The sequence below is a fragment of the Miniopterus natalensis genome, chromosome 4, assembly GCF_054644295.1.
Source record: "Miniopterus natalensis isolate mMinNat1 chromosome 4, mMinNat1.hap1, whole genome shotgun sequence".
NCBI lineage: Eukaryota > Metazoa > Chordata > Mammalia > Chiroptera > Miniopteridae > Miniopterus > Miniopterus natalensis.
This window is the reverse complement of record NC_142084.1, coordinates 70,749,514-70,767,288: the sequence shown is the minus strand read 5'-3', so window position 1 is coordinate 70,767,288 and position 17,775 is coordinate 70,749,514. Positions and strand designations below refer to the sequence as shown.

At 44.0% G+C, this 17,775-nt stretch overlaps 1 protein-coding gene and 1 pseudogene across 9 annotated transcripts in view; one reads left to right on the top strand and one right to left on the bottom strand.

Annotated features, from left to right (window-relative positions):
• Positions 1 to 17,775, top strand: part of EPS15L1 (epidermal growth factor receptor pathway substrate 15 like 1) — a 96,365-nt gene that overhangs the window by 22,596 nt on the left and 55,994 nt on the right. For 6 of the 9 annotated variants that reach the window (XM_087816789.1, XM_087816784.1, XM_087816785.1 and 3 more), the window contains exons 2-9: positions 1,685 to 1,726; positions 1,922 to 2,011; positions 2,611 to 2,658; positions 4,265 to 4,360; positions 5,423 to 5,485; positions 8,017 to 8,142; positions 11,531 to 11,590; positions 15,098 to 15,331. In XM_087816789.1, coding sequence (XP_087672915.1) covers positions 1,685 to 1,726; positions 1,922 to 2,011; positions 2,611 to 2,658; positions 4,265 to 4,360; positions 5,423 to 5,485; positions 8,017 to 8,142; positions 11,531 to 11,590; positions 15,098 to 15,331 — 759 coding nt within the window. Of the gene's footprint in view, positions 1 to 1,684; positions 1,727 to 1,921; positions 2,012 to 2,610; positions 2,659 to 4,264; positions 4,361 to 5,422; positions 5,486 to 8,016; positions 8,143 to 11,530; positions 11,591 to 15,097; positions 15,332 to 17,775 lie in introns of those variants that run through there. The other 3 variants (XM_016209370.2, XM_087816786.1, XM_087816787.1) reach the window with 3 other exon arrangements.
• On the bottom strand, positions 10,119 to 10,195 carry LOC148093364 (small nucleolar RNA SNORA33; annotated as a pseudogene).

Here is a 17,775-nt window from a genome sequence, read left to right as displayed (position 1 = left end):
ACCCGGGATCGAACCCACAATCTAGGTATGTGCCCTGACTGGGACTTGAACCCGCAATCTTTTGGTGTATGGGATGATGCGCCAACCAATGGAGCCACACCAGCCAGGGCTCTTGCTTAGTTTTTGTTTGTTTTTGTTTTGTTTAGTGTTTTTGCCTTTTCAGGATTTTCCCCTTTCTCTTTATGTTTTGACTTTCCTCCCTCCCCTTTCAGATCTCTATGCTCTTTTCCTTCTATTTTCATTGCGTAGTGGTATTGTTCTCAGTACTTTCACTTCATATGTTGGCAGATGCTGGAACCCCCTAGAGAAGCTGACCATAATCTGGACATTATTTTAAATCTGAAATGACTCTTTATGGCACAGCCTAAGCAAGTGCTGGGTTGGTTCAAATCCAGTGATTGTAACTAGAAGGAACCCATCTTCCCCCAGCCTTACTCATTGTGAAAAATCACATTACAGCATTCAAAGACTTTTTAATAAATACTGTAATCCTATCCCTCATCCAGTCCTCATCTTTCCTACTCTCTTCTCTTTTGCTGCGTTCACATTTGTTCTTCTATATGATCATACATGTAATGGTGTCATTTTCATGTTTCTTTGCTCACTAAATCAACAGGTTTGCGTACTGCTTCCTCTCTTCATGCGGTAAGACACCAACACATTGCCCTGGCCAATGTGGCTTGATTGGACATTGTCCCATGCACCAAAAGGTTGCTGATTCAATTCCCAGTCAGGGCACATGCCCAGGTTTCGGGCTCAATTCCCAGTAGCGAGTATGCAGGAGGCAACCGATCAATGTTTCACTCTCACATCGATGTTTTATATTCTCCCTCTCCCTCTCTCTCTAAAAATCAATAAAAAAATCTTAAAAAAACAAACAAACCACCACCATGTATCAGCCTTTGTAGCCCACATCTTAGTGGCTGCTTAATTCCTTCCCAGCTGCCACCTCCCCTGGTTACCGTCTCCTCCCCATTGGGGTGGGCTCACTGGAAGAGAGGTCCTGGACATGGTGGGAAGTGCTATGGTTCAGCTACCAACCAGGATGGATCCAGGTGTGGCCTTGACTTGCCACATTATACTGGACAAGACACTTAACAGCAATGTCTTGGGGATTTAATATCCAGAATGTGGAGTATTTTGTGCTGAGCTGAGGATTTTGAACTTCCTGCCTATCATAGTGGGAGTGATCACTGGCCAGCTCTCTTCCAGCGGGGGCCAGCCAGTATGCATTTCTGCATAGTCCCTCGGTGGCACAGGGAGATGAAACCTGGGGCTGGGAAACTGATCTGAAGCTTGCGTGTCCGGTGATTCATGATGACGTGCAGAGACTCCTGTTCTGACTCTGGAGCCAGAGAACAATCTCAAAGGATGAGGGTGTCTTTCTCTGAGCTCCCAGACACATTGAATCCCATAGTTCAGCACATGGGAATCGAGTCTGGGCTGTCACTCCTGCCTGAGCAACCATGTTGTTGGCACAGAAATTGGGACTTATTAAAGAGCATTAGCATTTCCTTTTTCTAAATTGAGTAAGTGTAGTAACTGTGTCTGAAAATAAACGGCAGTCCATGCATAGAGGACGTTTATAAAGTGCATATATTTTATTTTTCACTATTGTATATTTTGGTAATGACAAAATTGAGGGATATGTCCACTTTTAACCACTGTCTGGTTTTGTTTACAGATTCCCACTGGAAATCCATTATATGAATCTTATTACAAGCAGGTAAGTTTCACTGGTATCTTTTTGGATGGAACTAGAGAGTGAGTGACCCAGAGAGCACAGCCCTGTATTGAAGCCTGGCATGGCTTCTGGTCCCTTCTGTTCTCTGGATTATCAGCCCAGTTAGCGTGGTGGGTGCTGCCTTATCTGCTGTTCTGCTTCCTGAAGCTGCATTTCAGTGTTGCTCCCCCATTGCAGGTAGACCCAGCATACACAGGGAGAGTTGGAGCCAGTGAAGCTGCACTTTTTCTGAAGAAGTCTGGACTCTCAGACATTATCCTTGGGAAGGTACGTCAAGACTGAGGGTGATTTCTGTGACTGCCCTTGGGCCTCCCCTAGCAGGTAGAAGGCTACCCTCTATAGACCTCTTTTCTTGGGGACAGTCCTCCTGTGCACTCCTGAGTGAACAGACTACTGCCAGCCTCTCAGCGCTGTAATAGGTGGGTCCACATGCTCTGGTGGCAGCTGCCACCAGCTGCTTAGGTAGCAGGCAGTAGGCCTGAGCATTTTAGAGGTCTCCCATCCAAGTACTAACCAGGCCTGACCCTGCTTAGCTTCTGAGATCAGACGAGATCGGGCGCGTTCAGGAAGGTATGGCCATAGACAGGCCTGAGCATTTTAGAGGTCTTAACAGCTTATGGATTTATGCCAGCCTGGGAGCCGAATGGACCTGGGTGTTCTTGGTACCTGGATGTTCTCTGGACCTGTGTGTTCTTGGGGCTCTGCCACAGACTGGTGGAGGGAGGGGCATAGGTCATTTATCTGCTATGAGTTGGGGATTGCTCCGGCCTTCCCTTAAGGCCTACATATAACGATGGTGGCTCCTGTTTTGTGAATAAGTGGGCAGTGATCAGCAGTCTCACTCATGAGAATCTTTGTTTCTGCAGATATGGGACTTGGCCGACCCAGAAGGTAAAGGGTTCTTGGACAAACAGGTATATACACGTATCATCAAACCAAGTGGAAGGGCTGGGCCAGAGCCCCAGGCTGGCCACCTCTGTACTTCCTTCCTGTTCGTACCACTGACGTGTCACTAGTCAAAAGTGCAGTTGTCAAATTGTTAAAATGGGAAGGTTTTCTTTCTGAATAAAGGCCTTTCGTTGAACATTTGGAGCCATCTTTCATGGGTAGCATATCTTCATATTTTGTGTACTTACAAATAATTAAAATGTTTTCAAAAACATTTTATTGAAATAACTTCAGACTCTCATGGAAGTTGCAGAGATAGTTCAGAGTTCCTGTGTTTCCTATCTCAGCTCCCCCAGTGAGAGCAGCTTATGTCATTGTGGCACAGTGTTCAGAGCCAGGGCAGCACTAGGCCAGTGAGAGCTGACCAGTTTTACAAGCACTTCTTTGGGGGGGGGTTTTGTGTGTAGTTCTGTATCATTTTATCACTTGCATGGATTCAGGTAACCATCACCACAGTCAGGACATAGACCTGCCCCAGCACCCCAGAGAATCTCTCTCCTGCTGCCCTTGGTAGTCTCTGGCAACCACTGGTTCCTTCTCCATTTCAATTTCACCATTTTGAGAATATTCTATAAATGGATATTTATAGTACTTAGAAATGATTCTAAATGGTCATATTTTAATTTAGTTCAGCGTTCCCCTAAACTACATTCCAAAGGATGTTGTTCCTGGTGTCTCACAGTCCAGGATCTGATCCATCTGGAAAGCATCATTCACTATTCCTTCCTTCCTTGAGATTCACACTGTGCATCTGCCTGTATAAGGTCTGAGAATCCTCAATGGAAAGAAGCCTATTACCTTTTCCTAATTTAGTTCCCCCAAACTTACGTCCCCTTTACACTCTACATGGACATTCTGTGGCCAGCAGCCTGAGGAAGACTGATTTATTGCTTATCACTTTTAAGACACTTTTTAAACTGTAATTCTAGCTTTAAAAACAGTCCATGTTCTTGGTCCAGTTGATCAATTAAAAAATTAGGTGGTGCTGTGAGTCCACTAAGCCTGTGGTGTGGTTCATTCAGGGTTAGGAGGAGGGCAGGGAGGAGCCAAGGCTACTGACTGCTAGTTCAGGTCCTTTGTTCCTGCATGGGAGGTGCAGTCCACCTTAGGCCATGACAGATGGAGGTGGGTGGGTGAGGGACCCCCTGTTCAGTGAGGCCAGCCAAGGGGATCACAGTGAATCCCGAATATAAATTCCCAAACAGCTGTGTCTATTTCAAATCATTTTTACAAAGTCAAGTATATGAACCGCAATTCATAGTGTTAAGCTTGCTAGTTATATGATGGAGTATTTCCTAAGTGTTGGGAACTCATTATTTTTGAAAATACATTTTTTTGAAATTTTACAGCATTCAGAATGCAAATGGGCTGTTTTAGCATATTCATTTAAACAATGAACTGGGTAAGACCAGTTCATTTTGACACTGTAAGTGACTTTTGCACATGCAGTCTTCCTTGTTGAAGTGAACTGAAATCCCTCTTTCCCTGAAGCCTGCTGCTGCAGATAGTTCTCCCTCTGCTGCTGCTGCCCACTGGGTAGGATTTACACCTTCTCCTTTTTTGGACTTGCAGGGTTTCTATGTTGCACTGAGACTAGTGGCCTGTGCACAGAGTGGCCATGAAGTTACCTTGAGCAATCTGAATCTGAACATGCCACCTCCTAAATTCGTAAGTGTCAAAATCCTTCCAGTTTGCCTTGTAATATCACCCATCTATCAGTCTTTCTGCCTGTCTCTCTCTCTCACTGTTCTCTCTCCCTTTTTTGTTGAGATGAAATTCACAAAACTGAAAATTATGAACAATTCTGTGACATTTAGTGCAATGACAATATTGTGCAACCATTACCTCTGTATAGTTCTAGAACATTTTCATCATCCCTAAAGGAAACCCTCTACCCATTAAGTAATCACTCCCCATTTCCCCTTCCTGCAGCTCCTGGCAGCAACTAATGTTTCTGTTTCTGGATGATTGTTCTAGACATTTTATGGAGTCATACATCTAGCCTCTTTCACTCAGCATAATGTCAGGATTCATCCACATTGTAGTGTGTGTCAATGCTTCATTCCTTTTTGTGGCTGAAAAAGATTGCATTTATGGCCCACCAATTTTGTTTAATCTGTTTATCTGCTGATGGACATAAAAATTCATATACAGGGATTTGTTTGCACACCTGTTTTCACTTCTTTTGGGCACATACCTAGGGAATTGCTGGGTCCTGTGGTCATTGTGTTTAACTTTTTGAGGTCTTTCCCACTTGTTTTTTAATTTTTTTAATTTTGAGAGTACATTTATTAAAGCTGGGGACAGTGAAACAAGGAAGGGCCTAGGATAGAAGAAGCAACAGGAGAAAGATTAAGTGGGGCTGCTTTGGCTCTCTAGAAACGTTATGGGAGGAAGTGAGCCAAGGTGGGGCTGCTGTCAGCTCACTGGAAAGTCAGAGAAAAGGAGACCATGGAGACAGGCTCGGGGATAAGCCTGGGATGAGCTGCCACTGCCCATTGCTCCCCTGGTTGCAAGTCTCCTGGGATCCCTTAAAGTTTAGGAGATGCACACCTGAAGAGGGAAGAAGAGGGGGAAGGGAACAGCGTGGGTGTGCGCCTGGGAGCAGGAACACACCAGTTCTTTCCCCGTTTTGAAAGCACTTTGAAATGTGTATCCTTTCCATAAACACATCCTCTTTCAATTTAATTCCATGCCACCCACAGCAGACTCTTTCTCTTTTTTCCCCAGCATGACACCAGCAGCCCTTTGATGGTCACACCACCTTCTGCAGAGGCCCATTGGGCTGTGAGGGTAAGTGACAGAGGTGGCACCCCTTGGCTTCACAGTTGTTTAGCCATTTATGATGTCTATTCAAATATTTTATGGGACAGTTGTATCACCTACTCTGTTTCAGAGTGAGTGTGCCACAGAATTTGGACAAAATACTCTTTCAAATGAAAGTCTTTGGAATAGCTGTTGCCTTTTACTATAATTGTGTATTGCCTACGAAGGCAGTCAGCTAAGTTTCAGGCATTGGATTCTGAAAATTTTACAATTTAAGTCATGCATTTCTATGTCATGTTCTGTGGTTTCTGCTGCTTGGGTTGGTTAATCAGGATAGAGGGGAAATTGTTAGAACTTGCAAGTATGAGGACCTCCAGCATGCCTTTGCTACTCTTTCTATCATTTCCAGCTAGTTTATGTGTTATCATTCTTCCTTCTCTGATGCTCTCATTACTTTTTGAACAGCTTCTGTCACCATATAAACTTTTAAGAGAGAGATGTTATCGCTGGAAAGTTGTGTTACTGCTTCTAGAAAGAAAAAAACTGAGTGGTGTCTTCTAATAAGTGCAGAATTACTCCTAAAGGAAATGCACATGGGGATGCAGAGATGGTCCCCCAGATAATGAGACCTCTTCACTCCCACTCACTGCGAGAGGATTGTCACATTTACTTACTTTTATTTGGCTTAAATACTAACATTAACAACAGTATTGCTATAAGATAAAGACTTCCCAGCCCCCAAGTGCTTCTTTCCTGTTTTTATGTAGTTGGCCTGTTCTCTCCTTGGAAAGGTTTGGATGGAGAGAGATCTGTGCAGGGACAGGGCAGGAGGAGGCCTCGTGTAACCAAGGAGTTGTGAAGTTACCTCTGAGCAATTGAGCAGTTTGCTGGTGGCGATCACAGTAGCAAATAACTTTTTCTTTGTTGTTCAGTTGCATGGTTCCTGCTTTGAAAAAGGGCTGCATTGTCATGAAAAATGGCACCAAAGAGATCTTATTCCTTGAACATTCCTGGCTTCTTTCTGGTGGGGTTCATGTGGAGGCCTCAGCTGAGGAGCCTTCAAGGCCTTGTGGAGGGCAGGCAGGCAGGGAAGGAGTGGAGCTGGGATGGTGTAGACTGTTTTCAAGAGCGATTCCAATCAGAGAAACAGTGACAAACAAGCTTGAAGTGCCAAATGTTCTTTCTGTTGTGAGAGTTTCTAGATTTCTTGAAGTACCAAGTCATTGACCCTAACAGATCAGCAGTAGAAGCCCAATGCTTGAGGCAGACATAGGGTGTTTAGCTTCTTATTGCTCACAGTGACTCGCGTGCAGTGTCTGGTCATCTTGTTTATGTTCTTTTTTTTTTAAAAAAATTGGTAAAACACGCATAACATAAAGTTCACCATCTTAATGATTTTTAAGCGTACGTGCAGCTCAGTAGTGTTAAGTACATTCACATTGGTGTGCAGCCATCACTATCATTCATCTTTAGAACTTGTTCATCTTTTTTTTTTTTTTAATCTTCACCAGAGGATATTTTTTCCATTGCTTTTCAGAGAGAGTGGAAGGGAGGGAGGGAGAGAGAGGAGAGAGAGAAACATCGATGTGAGAGAGAAACAATTCCCCATCCCCTTCCCTCAGCCCCAAGCACCCACCATTCTACTTTCTGTCTCCGTGAGTTTGACCACTTTAGGCACCTCATATAAGTGGAAGTACACAGTATTTGTCCTTGGTGCCTGATTTATTTCACTTAGCATAATGTCCTCTAAACCCATTCATGCTATAGCATGTGTCAGAATCTCCTCTTCTTTACAATTTTGAATGATACTCCATTGTATGTATGGACCACATTTTGCTTCTTTTTTCTTTTTTTGATGAGCACTTGTTGAGGGCGTTTTCCTACAGACCCCAGTGGCTTCGGTTTGTGGTCAGAGCAGGTGGTGAGAGGTCTTCAGTCCCCTGGTTCTAATTACCGCAGGCTCTATTTCTGCAGGAGGCAGATTGGAATCCCCCACTCAGACCTTCCTCACCAACAGCCCCCTTTCCATGCAGTCCTCATGTCATATTTCAAAATAGCAGGAGCTATGGCTCTGCCCAGACCTTCATTCTGTTAATGAGGATTTTTATTATTTGTTGTTTTCTGTTAGACACAGGGAACTTCCTAGCTTAAAGCTGATTTGGATAACTAGTTACTTAAATCTTTGGTTTACTTTTGTATTTGGTTCTTTAGTTCTGTTAGTCCTGTAGATTGAGATCCAGATTTAGTTCTTTGTCTTAAAGAACTAAAACCCATGCATGCGCTTGTCCTAGGACACAGGTGGAGTGAATTTTGTCTCCCTGGCAGTTCCTGGGATCAGATCCTCTCTCTCCCATTGATCTTGACTGCCTGATCTATGGGTATCAGAGAGAGGTTTCCTGCAAGGCATAAGTTCATTCTGGGACTACTGTAAGACTATCCTGTGCACTTAAGTGAGGCCAGGGGTGGGTCCTCGCCTGTTTTCACTGAGCTTCCAGCTCACTTTGGACTCTCCCGCAGGCCCACTTTTTTACTCACTCAGGCTATTTCTTTCCAACTAGGTGGAAGAAAAGGCAAAATTTGATGGAATTTTCGAAAGTCTATTACCCATAAATGGCTTGCTCTCTGGAGACAAAGTCAAGCCAGTCCTCATGAACTCAAAGCTGCCTCTTGATGTCCTGGGCAGGGTAAGTGGTTCTCTCACCTCCTGCTAGGCTCCTGAATTCTGTTGAATTCCATGTTTGCTCTCCACGAACACACTCTAGGCTTTACACATGGCTTCTTCAGGGGCCTTTGTAAGAACCCATGTGGATGAAGCACTTGCAGGAGCCAGGTTGGCTCAGGGCCTCACGAGTGTGGCTTATATACTTCCCAGCCTTTGGGAAGATGCTGCTATGGCTTACTGCACATGTGGGGAAGCAGCCTCAGAAATGAACTCGCTGCCCAGACGGGCAGAGCTGGGACTCAAACCCAGACCTAGGATTTGCCCATCTCAGTTGCACTTCCAGGGAGAAGTCTAGGAGCATATATTGGTATCATTTCTTTTTTGTTTTTTTTTAAAGGTAAGATTTCCTTTTTTTAATTAAAAAAGTTTTTTTTATTGATTTTAGAGAGAGGGAGAGAGAGAAGGAAACATCAATGTGAGAGAGAAATCAATCAGTTGCCTCTTGCATGTGCCCTGACGGGATCAAACCTGCAACCTGGGTATGTGCCCTGAACCTGCCACCTTTTGGTGTATGGGACGATGCTCCAACCAACTGAGCCATCTGGCTAGAACTCTTTTCTTTTTTTAATGACTTTTTTTGCCTCAGGTAAAGGTACTTTCAATTTTGCAAGTTTAGAAAAAAAATTTATGCACTCCCTTTAAAAAAAAAAAGTCTCAATTTTGTTTCAAGTAAAAATACAAGTTTTTTAGATACAGTTTTGTCTCCCAGACTGTTTTCCCTCTGCTGAGGTTTGTGTTATGGCCCTGGTATTTGCTCTGTGCATAAAGGCTGGTTCTACAAAGTTTTTCTTTGTGCTGAGTTTCCTGCTCTGGATTCAGAGGGAATGGTGGTTGTGTCTGTCTGGATGGGATTGCTGTGATTTGGCAGGCACAGGTCCAGAGTAGCAGGACCAAGTGTAACCTCTGTTGCTTCAGTCCCCTACGGGTGCTGCTTCTAAACTAGGCCTTGTGCTGAGCACTGGGAAGATGGGGATGAAATTAGGTACAATTAGGAGGTCAATAAATAAATGATGGTTAATATTCTCATATTTATTTATCGATGGCTTAGTATGCACCATATCCTGTTCTAGCACTTTGCGTGAATGAAGCCATTGAGTACTTGCAGCCACCAATATTTGGATGGTGTCACCCCTGCTTTCCAGATGAGGAAATGGGGGCCTTAAGAGTGACTGGTAAATCACCCACAGTTGCACAGAGAAGGGAACAATGCCCTGGGTGGTCTCCAGAATCGCCACTCTTCTCTGGTGCTCCCCACCCTCCACTGTCCAGTGAGGACAGGAGTAGAGGAAGGTGCCTGACTTATCTGAGCAGAGGGATACATTGCAGGCAGGGAAGGCCTCCTAAAGGAGGTGCCCCTGGGTGGTGTCCTCCAGATGTGTGGCAGACTACAGGTTGAGAAGGCCAGGCACGTGGCAGCATAATTAGAGGCAGCCTGGCATGCTGGGTAGTGTAATTCTGCCCCCAGGGGACATTGAGCAATGTCTTGAGATAGTTTTGGTTGTCCCACTTGGGTCAGGTGCTGTTGGCGTCATGTGGATGGAGGCCAGAGATGCTGCACGAAACCCTGCAGTGCCTTGGGTGCCCCACAAAGAATGATCTGGCTCATGTCAGTGGGAAAGCCCTGGGCACAGAGGACTGTGAGGGTAGGAAGGCCTATTCCTGTCCTGGTTCCCCCGCACATATACTGTATCTTTGGGAAGGTTACTCTTCTGATGCCTCTGCTTCCTAAATTGAAAAGGCATAAAGCACTCAGCCCAGTACTGAACACCTTTATTTTTTTATTTTTTACTAACATTTGGAAATTCCACCAAGTCATCAGTACTAGTTATACTAAAGCTTTAAAATTAGCTCATGTCTTATGAAAATGGTTTCATTATTAAAATTTCTTCTAGCCTGGCCGGGCATGGCTCAGCAGTTGAAATTTAAAAAAAAAAATTTTTTTTTAGCCATTTTCAAGGACCTTAATAACTTCAATGCCTTTAAGGCTTGTAACATGGCTTTATTATTGCCAGCTTTCCTGAACACCTTTATTTATTTATTTATTTTTTAATTTATTTATAAAAAATATATCTTTATTGATTTCAGGTTGAGGGAAAGAGAGAGGGTTGAAACATCAATGATGATAGAGTGGCTGCCTCCTGCATTCCTCTGACTGGGGATCGAGTCCACAACCCGGGCATATGCCCTGACCGAGAATTGAACCGCGATCTCCTGGATCCTAGCTTGATGCTCAGCCACTGAGCCATGCCTAGCTGGGCTCCTGAACACCTTTAAAAAGGCATCCCTATGCTTGAGAGGACTATAAATACTTTGGGGTCCTTAAAGGTCAAGGTGAAGTTCCAGGAGGCTGTGGTGCAGGATCTGTTAAGGGTACCGGGGACTCCATGTGCCAGACTGAGGAGCTGTCAGCAGGGCATGGTGGGCTCAAAGTTCATTCTAAAGCAGTACCTGTGGTAACCCTGGGGACAGAATTCAAGGCAGCGAGGCAAGCTGGAGGCTCTGGCCTCTGGAATATTTGAGAGGTCATAGCCAAGGACACAGCAATGTGGAGAGGAGGACTCACATGTGAGAAACTCCCCTGGACTGAAGTTCCTAATGATTGATGGGGGTGGGTAGGGGTACCAGCACATAAAGCATCTCATATGGACTCTTGGGTGTCCATTTAGCTCTGGGCAGTGGTGCTATGCCTGGTGTTGTCCAAGTCAAGCAGGCCTGCTGGTCCGGGGCAGTTGACTTGGGTCAGTGTCTCAATTGTGCTTTAAAAAATCTGGCATGTGGCCTTTTTCTAGGAACTCATACCTGGTCTTCAGGTGCTAGGTGGGCCTAGCACATTCCATGGCACCTGACTCACCATCTGCTGATGGGAGAGGAGATAAGACACCACAGACCTGCTCAACCACATGCCCACCGCCCTGTGCATCAAGAATGGGGGTGGGAGCTGGTTTGTGTTTGCAAGTGGGGGTGTGTGTGTGTGTCTTATGTTTAGAGCAACACCTGTGCCAAAACCAAACTATCTTTTCTAAGATTTCTTTGTAAGGTGATAGAGAAAAATATCAGAGAGGATGTGATTATAATCATGGTAATTTGTTAGAGAAAATGAGCATAATACGACAGAATGGTTCTTGGAACTTATAACACTTCATTGGATGATGGTTTTTCAGAGAACCTGCAGAGTGGTTCTTAATACATTTTGGTTGCCTTATTTTAATTCTGCCATGCACTCAGAATCTGAGTTCTGGTGGTCTCACTTGATGCACACCAAGTGCATCTCCTGTAAGCCTTGGTACTCCCTGTCCCCCAGGAAGCCTTGGTACCTCCCCCAGTAAGCCTTGCTGCTCTTTCCCTTGCAGGTCTGGGACCTCAGTGACATTGACAAGGACGGACACCTGGACAGAGATGAGTTTGCTGTGGTAGGCCCCTGCTGTGACTCTCCTTCCCCACTCTGTTGTGCCTCTTCTTTAATTTTTAAAAGTGTTTATTTTGACATAATTTAGATTTAAAGAAAAGTTACAGTAATACAGAGAATTCTTCTGAATACCCTTCACTGAGATTCTCCAGTGTTACTATTTTGTCACATTTGTCTTTTTTCTTCCCTTTCTTCCTCTCTTTATGAGTATCTATATATATATGTGTACACATCCATGAATTTTTCCTTTGAACCATTTTGGAGTAAGTTGCAGATGCAATACCTTTTAAACCCAAAATACTTCTGTGTATGTTTCCTAAAACCAAGGAATTTTCTTACATAACCACTTATTTCAAAATCAGGAAATGAACTTTGACATTATTTAACTTATTATAGTAATTATTATTATAGGTTATATCTTATATATTACTATATTTATTATATCATCTAGTATCTAATCTAAGGATATTATTCATATTTTTGCCAGTTGTCCCCAAAAGTAGTGAAAGAGACTCCAGCCTGGTGTGTTATATTCTATAGCCCTGTCTCTTTTGTGTCCTCTAATCTGGGGCAGCTCTGTCAGTCTTCATGTTTCACGGCCACTTGGGCATTTGAAGAGTACATTTTGTAGCGTGTCCCTTATCTTTTGTTCCCTCTGATGATCCAGGCACTTTCATGGGGTAGTACCGCACGGAGGTGATGAGTGTTCTCTGGGGTATCCATAGGATGTGTGATGTCTTACGACATGTCACCTATAGGATGTGTGATGTCTTATTACATGTCATTACAACAGTGTCAATTCTTGATTGAGGTCAGGGTGGAGGCTAGGGTTTCTCCCCGTAATTACTCTTTTTCTTTGTGCTCAGTCTCTTGTGAGAGACACATGAACACCCTGATACCCCTCCGATTCTCACCTGCTAATTCTCCCATCCTCCCAGGGGTCTTGCCTACATCAGTTAGGATTCTGGTGCTTGCAGGTGGTGATCTTGTAATTCCATCATTCCTTGTGCATTTTCTAGCTAGCCTTCTGCTGTCAGGAATTTGTTTGTATCAGAGTGGACCAATGGATGTGTCCTCTGCTCCACAGTTTATATTCTTTACTATCCTGACTTATTCTGCCCAGTGGGAGTTCCTTGAAGCTGACTCCTTTGTCCTTTGATCACATCCTATCATTCTCTGACCAGTTGCTTCCTCATGGCACATTAAGACACTCCTGGCTCCCCTGTATCAGCCTTTTTTCCCAGGGAATCCCAGTCCTTGTAGTGGAGAATGGTGTTGGAAACCTGGATCTGGGCACTGGGGCGTAGGTGCCCCAGCACACCAACATCTGCTCCACATCGGCTTCTGTCCATGCCTAACTCAGGCACTCTCACCCTCTCCTCCTTTTAGTGACAGCAGTGGAGCTGTGTGTAGATAAAGCTCTTCTGTCCTATTTGCTACCTTCCCATGTAGCTGCCCTCCCTCTACACCCCTATAGCAACCCACCTGCCTCTTCAGCTGCCCAGTGGGCTGGGCTGACCTCCCCTTGAGCCTCCCCTCCTCATCCTGTGCACCTGTCAGTCTGTCCCTCCTTTTCTTCCTCTCTTCCTGCCACTTCACTCCCACATTGGATCTTTCTCTCCCATTCATGGGATTTATTCACTCGCTTCATTCCATTAAATTTCAAACAAAGAATAAAGTATCCCCTTGTAGTTAAGGGCAAGGCTTTAATAAACAATAATTAAGTTCAGCCCCTCCCCCCAAAAAAGAACAAAATTAAAACAACACGATTGTGAATATCTGGGAATACCCAACCCCATATCCCTAAGATATTACTTCTGTTCTAGGAATTCTAAACATCTTTAAATGTTTAAATGATTTTACAACATATGCATGAATTGAAGCTTCTTACTCTCTTTATTATGTGTATAAAGCCTTTGAGATTTTAAACTCTAGGTGAAATCTAAATCGTTTTACAAGGGAATTACAGATTTCTCTTACCATTCTCCGTATAACCCCTTACATCCAGCAAGCACTCAGTGGTGTTTTCCCCACAAGTCAACTCTGTTCTGCCTTTTCACTTTTGAACATTTTCCATGTTTCTCCATCATTCTGTTGTTTTCACTTGTTGTTCATTATTATTATTATTTTGTGTGTGTAGTAAAATATAGCATAAAATTTACCATTTTAACCATTTTTAAGTGTGCAATTCAGTGGCATTAAGTACATTCACCTTGCTGTGCCACCAACACCACGCCCATCTCCAGAACTTACTACACCTTGCAAAACCGAAACCCTGCCCCTATTTAAACTCCCCAGCCTCCTCCCCTAGCCCCCTCATTATTTATTTTTTATGTTTCTTTTGATTGCACTTGACTTAAAGTTTTCATATCATTGAAATGCCCTTGGAGTGGTCCTCAGGAATGGGGTGATTGGCCCAGAGTGAACCTGGAATGGGCCTCTGTCTTCTCACAGCTTCATGAGCCCCGAGTCTCCCTTTTTGTTTTGTTTTTATCATTTCCCATCATGTCAGCCAAGATTTATGTTCTTTTATAAATGGGTCTTAGAATTGTATCATTTTGTGTTCTTTTCTTCACCAGCTGGTGTAAAATTTGTCAGTCTTATAGTTACCTACCTGTATTAAGGATCTGTTCTCTATGCAAATAGCAACTTAAAAAATAGTTTGAAGTGAGGAGGGTTATAATTGTGGTTTTGTGTGTGTTTTTTGTTTTAATGGTTTTGTTACATTTTTAAAAAATATATGTTTTTATTGATTTCAGAGTGAGGAAGGGAGAGGGAGAGAGAAATAGAAACATCAATGATGAGAGAGAGTCATTGATGGGCTGCCTCCCGCACCCTCCCTACCCGAGATTGAGCCCGCAACCCAGGCATGTGCCCTGACCAGGAATTGAATTGTGACCTCCTAGTTTATAAGTCATCGCTCAACCACTGAGGCACTCTGGCCAGGCTGTGATTTTGTTTTCCTGAATTAAAAAAAAATAAATTATATTTATTGTTGAAGGTATTACAGATGTGCCCTTTTGGTTTTGTTACATTTTAAAATAAACTTTTAATCTTTGTTTTAGACAAAGTTTCCATTCCCTACCTCCCTCAAACAGGAGATCCACCTGTCCTGGGCACAGCGCCCTTTCTTGTAGTTTTCTGTGTCTCTGGAATATCTTGAAGTAAACACAGCTCTCGTGGTGTGTTCTTTAGACTTCCAAATTCCAATACTTTGGAAGTTGTCAGCCCTGGAGCCGGTCGCCCTCCTATGTAGTGAAGGGACATGTGTGGAGTTTGGCATGATCTACTTCCTTTTGTACTCATTCAGTCTCACATGATTACACAAATGTCTTGGAAAATTTTACATTGGAAGTATAGCTGATTAGAAGAGGTTTATTTTTACTTGTTCAGTTTAGAAGTGACCTAAAAAAAGAATAATCTTTGTCTTGTCACTGCATTCCCTGATGGAGCTGCCCTCTGTCGTACCTCTGCCTGGCAACCTGAACATGATTCTCTTTTGCGCTTACAGGCCATGCACTTGGTGTACCGAGCCCTTGAGAAGGAGCCTGTGCCCTCCGTCCTGCCCCCATCCCTCATCCCACCCTCTAAGAGAAAGAAGACAGTATTCCCAGGTGCTGTGCCCGTTTTGCCCGCTAGCCCCCCGCCCAAAGACAGCCTCCGCTCCACGCCTTCCCATGGCAGTGTCAGCAGCCTAAACAGCACAGGAAGCTTGTCTCCCAAGCACAGTATCAAGCAAACACAGGTATGGTACCCTCTGTGTGCGTGGCCACTTCTCAGCACAGCCATTTTCATGTGTAGAGCCCCAGCAAGATGTTTCTTGGAAGCAAGTACTTTGTGACCCCCAAAAGCAATGATTATGATTAAATTAAAAATATTTGTGCCCGGCCAGGCGTGGCTCAGCGGTTGAGCGTCGACCTGGGATCCAGGCAATCAGGGTTCAATTCCCGGTCAGGGCACACGCCCGGCTTGTGAGCTCAATCAATGACTCTCTCATTATTGATGTTTCTATCTCTCTCCCTTTCCTTCCCTCTCTCTGGAATCAATAAAGATATATTTAAAAAAAAAATAAAAAAATATTTGTGATAGGTTTTTCAGTCCATTTGGGCTGCTGTACCATAATACCATAGACTAGGTGGTTTATAAACAACAGACATTATATCTCATTGTTTTGGAGGTTGGAAGCCTCCAAGGCATGGGCAGATTGGGCAGACTGTGAGGGCTTTCTGGTTTACAGGCAGCCATCTTCTTGCTGCGTCCTCACATGGTGGAAGGGGCTAGGTAACTCTCTGGGGTCCCTTTTATAAGGGCACTAATCCCATTCATGAGAGCTCTACCCTCATGACCTAATTACCTTTCAAAGGCCCCACCTTCTAACAGCATCACATTGGGGTTAGGGTTTCAACGTGTGACTTTAGGGGTACACAAACATCCAGTCCATAGCAACAGGGATTTGGAATTAACTTTCTCATTCACTTGCATATAAATACCATCCTTCTTCATACACACCCAGTAAGTTCCCACTTTGGGCAGGCCCTCTCCTCAGTTCTCTATCCCTCCTGCTTCATACAGTCCCTCTCCTGGGAGGGGTGTCCCCAGATTGCACTGTGGCACATTGCTTAGTGAGCCTTCTACTAATGGGGTACCTCATCAGGGAGCCTGGCTTGACCACACCATTACCCAGCAATCCCCAGGTCCTGCCTACTCAACTGTTCTCCTCCCTCTGCCCCACATTCTTCTAAATTACTTTTATTGATTTTTAGAGAGAGTAAAAGAGAGAGGAAAAACATCAATTTATTATTCCATTTATTTATTTATGCATTCATTGGTTCTTGTACGTGCCCTGAATGGGGATCAAACCTAAAACTTTGGTGTATTGGGATGATGCTCTAACCAACTGAGCTACTTGGCCTGGGCTACCCCACATTTTTCTAGATTTTCATACCTTCTTTTGGTCCCTTTTATATGGTCTGTTTACATACACCCTGTAGCTTCATGAGAGCAGAGCTGGTCTTGGTTATAATCTCACTATCTAGAACAATCTCTGGTACTTTGACGTTCAGTGAATGTATGTTGAATGATTAGGTGAGTGAGAGACATCCATCTCATGTTAGGAAGACACATGGGGGGGTTCAGACTCTCTGCATGTACAGTAGCATCTTATGTATCAAAAAGATGTTTTTCTGGCAAATGCAGCATCTTTATAAAAGGATACCTATGAGATTGTCTAAAATGTGCAAGAACATGAACTTGAGTTACATCTTCGCTTTCTGCCTCATTTGTGGTTTCAAAGACAAAGTAATGAATGTAACAAGCAGGCCAGCCAACACCACCATGCAACTTCATCATATGATGAAAATGAGAAGTGCATAATCAGACAGTGATTTCTTTTGTTCGTGACATATTTTTAAAGTTAAACCTCTGACTCAGGAGGCTGATTTTCCAGGAGTTCATAGAACACAGCTTTACACCCTAGAGTGTAAAAAAAAGATCAGCCCAGCTGGTGGCTCAATGTTGAGCATTGACCCATGCACCAAAGAGGTCCCTGGGTTTGATTACCAGTCAGGGCACATGCCTAGGTTGTGGGCTTGATCCTTAGTAGGGGGTGACAGGAGGCAGCCCATCCGTGTTGATGTTTCTCTCTCATCGATGTTTCTATCTCTCTCTAAAAATCAATAATAATATATATATATGTGTGATTATGTATACGTATATATATAGGAGATCAGAGAGGGTCAGGTGGCTTGGTCATGAGGCTAATGCAGCTCCTGTAAGTGCCCTGGCCAGGTGGAGGGTATGGCTTACAGCTTTTAACCTCTGGTTGGTGAATTTTGTGTGGCTGTCTGCTAAGAAGCCTGTGTCTAGATGGCCCAGCCAGATATCTTTAACAGCTCTCCAGCCAAGTCCAGAGTGTTTTGGAGGTCTTGTGGGAGAGAGTGCCACAGTGACTGTGGGACAGGCCTCTGCCCTTATGGGAAAGCAAGTGATAAGTAAATAAATAAACTAAGGAAAGTTTGACAGTCATGAAAAACCAGGACAGGGCCTGGCCTGGAAATGTCTGGGTGAATAGGGGGGCATGCTTCTGCAGATGGGGCCAGCTGGACAGTCACTGATGAAGTGATTTCTCAGCTAAAATCTGCGTGACAAGAAGCTATCAGAGGGCTAGTCTGTGCCAGGGCTCCGGGGTCT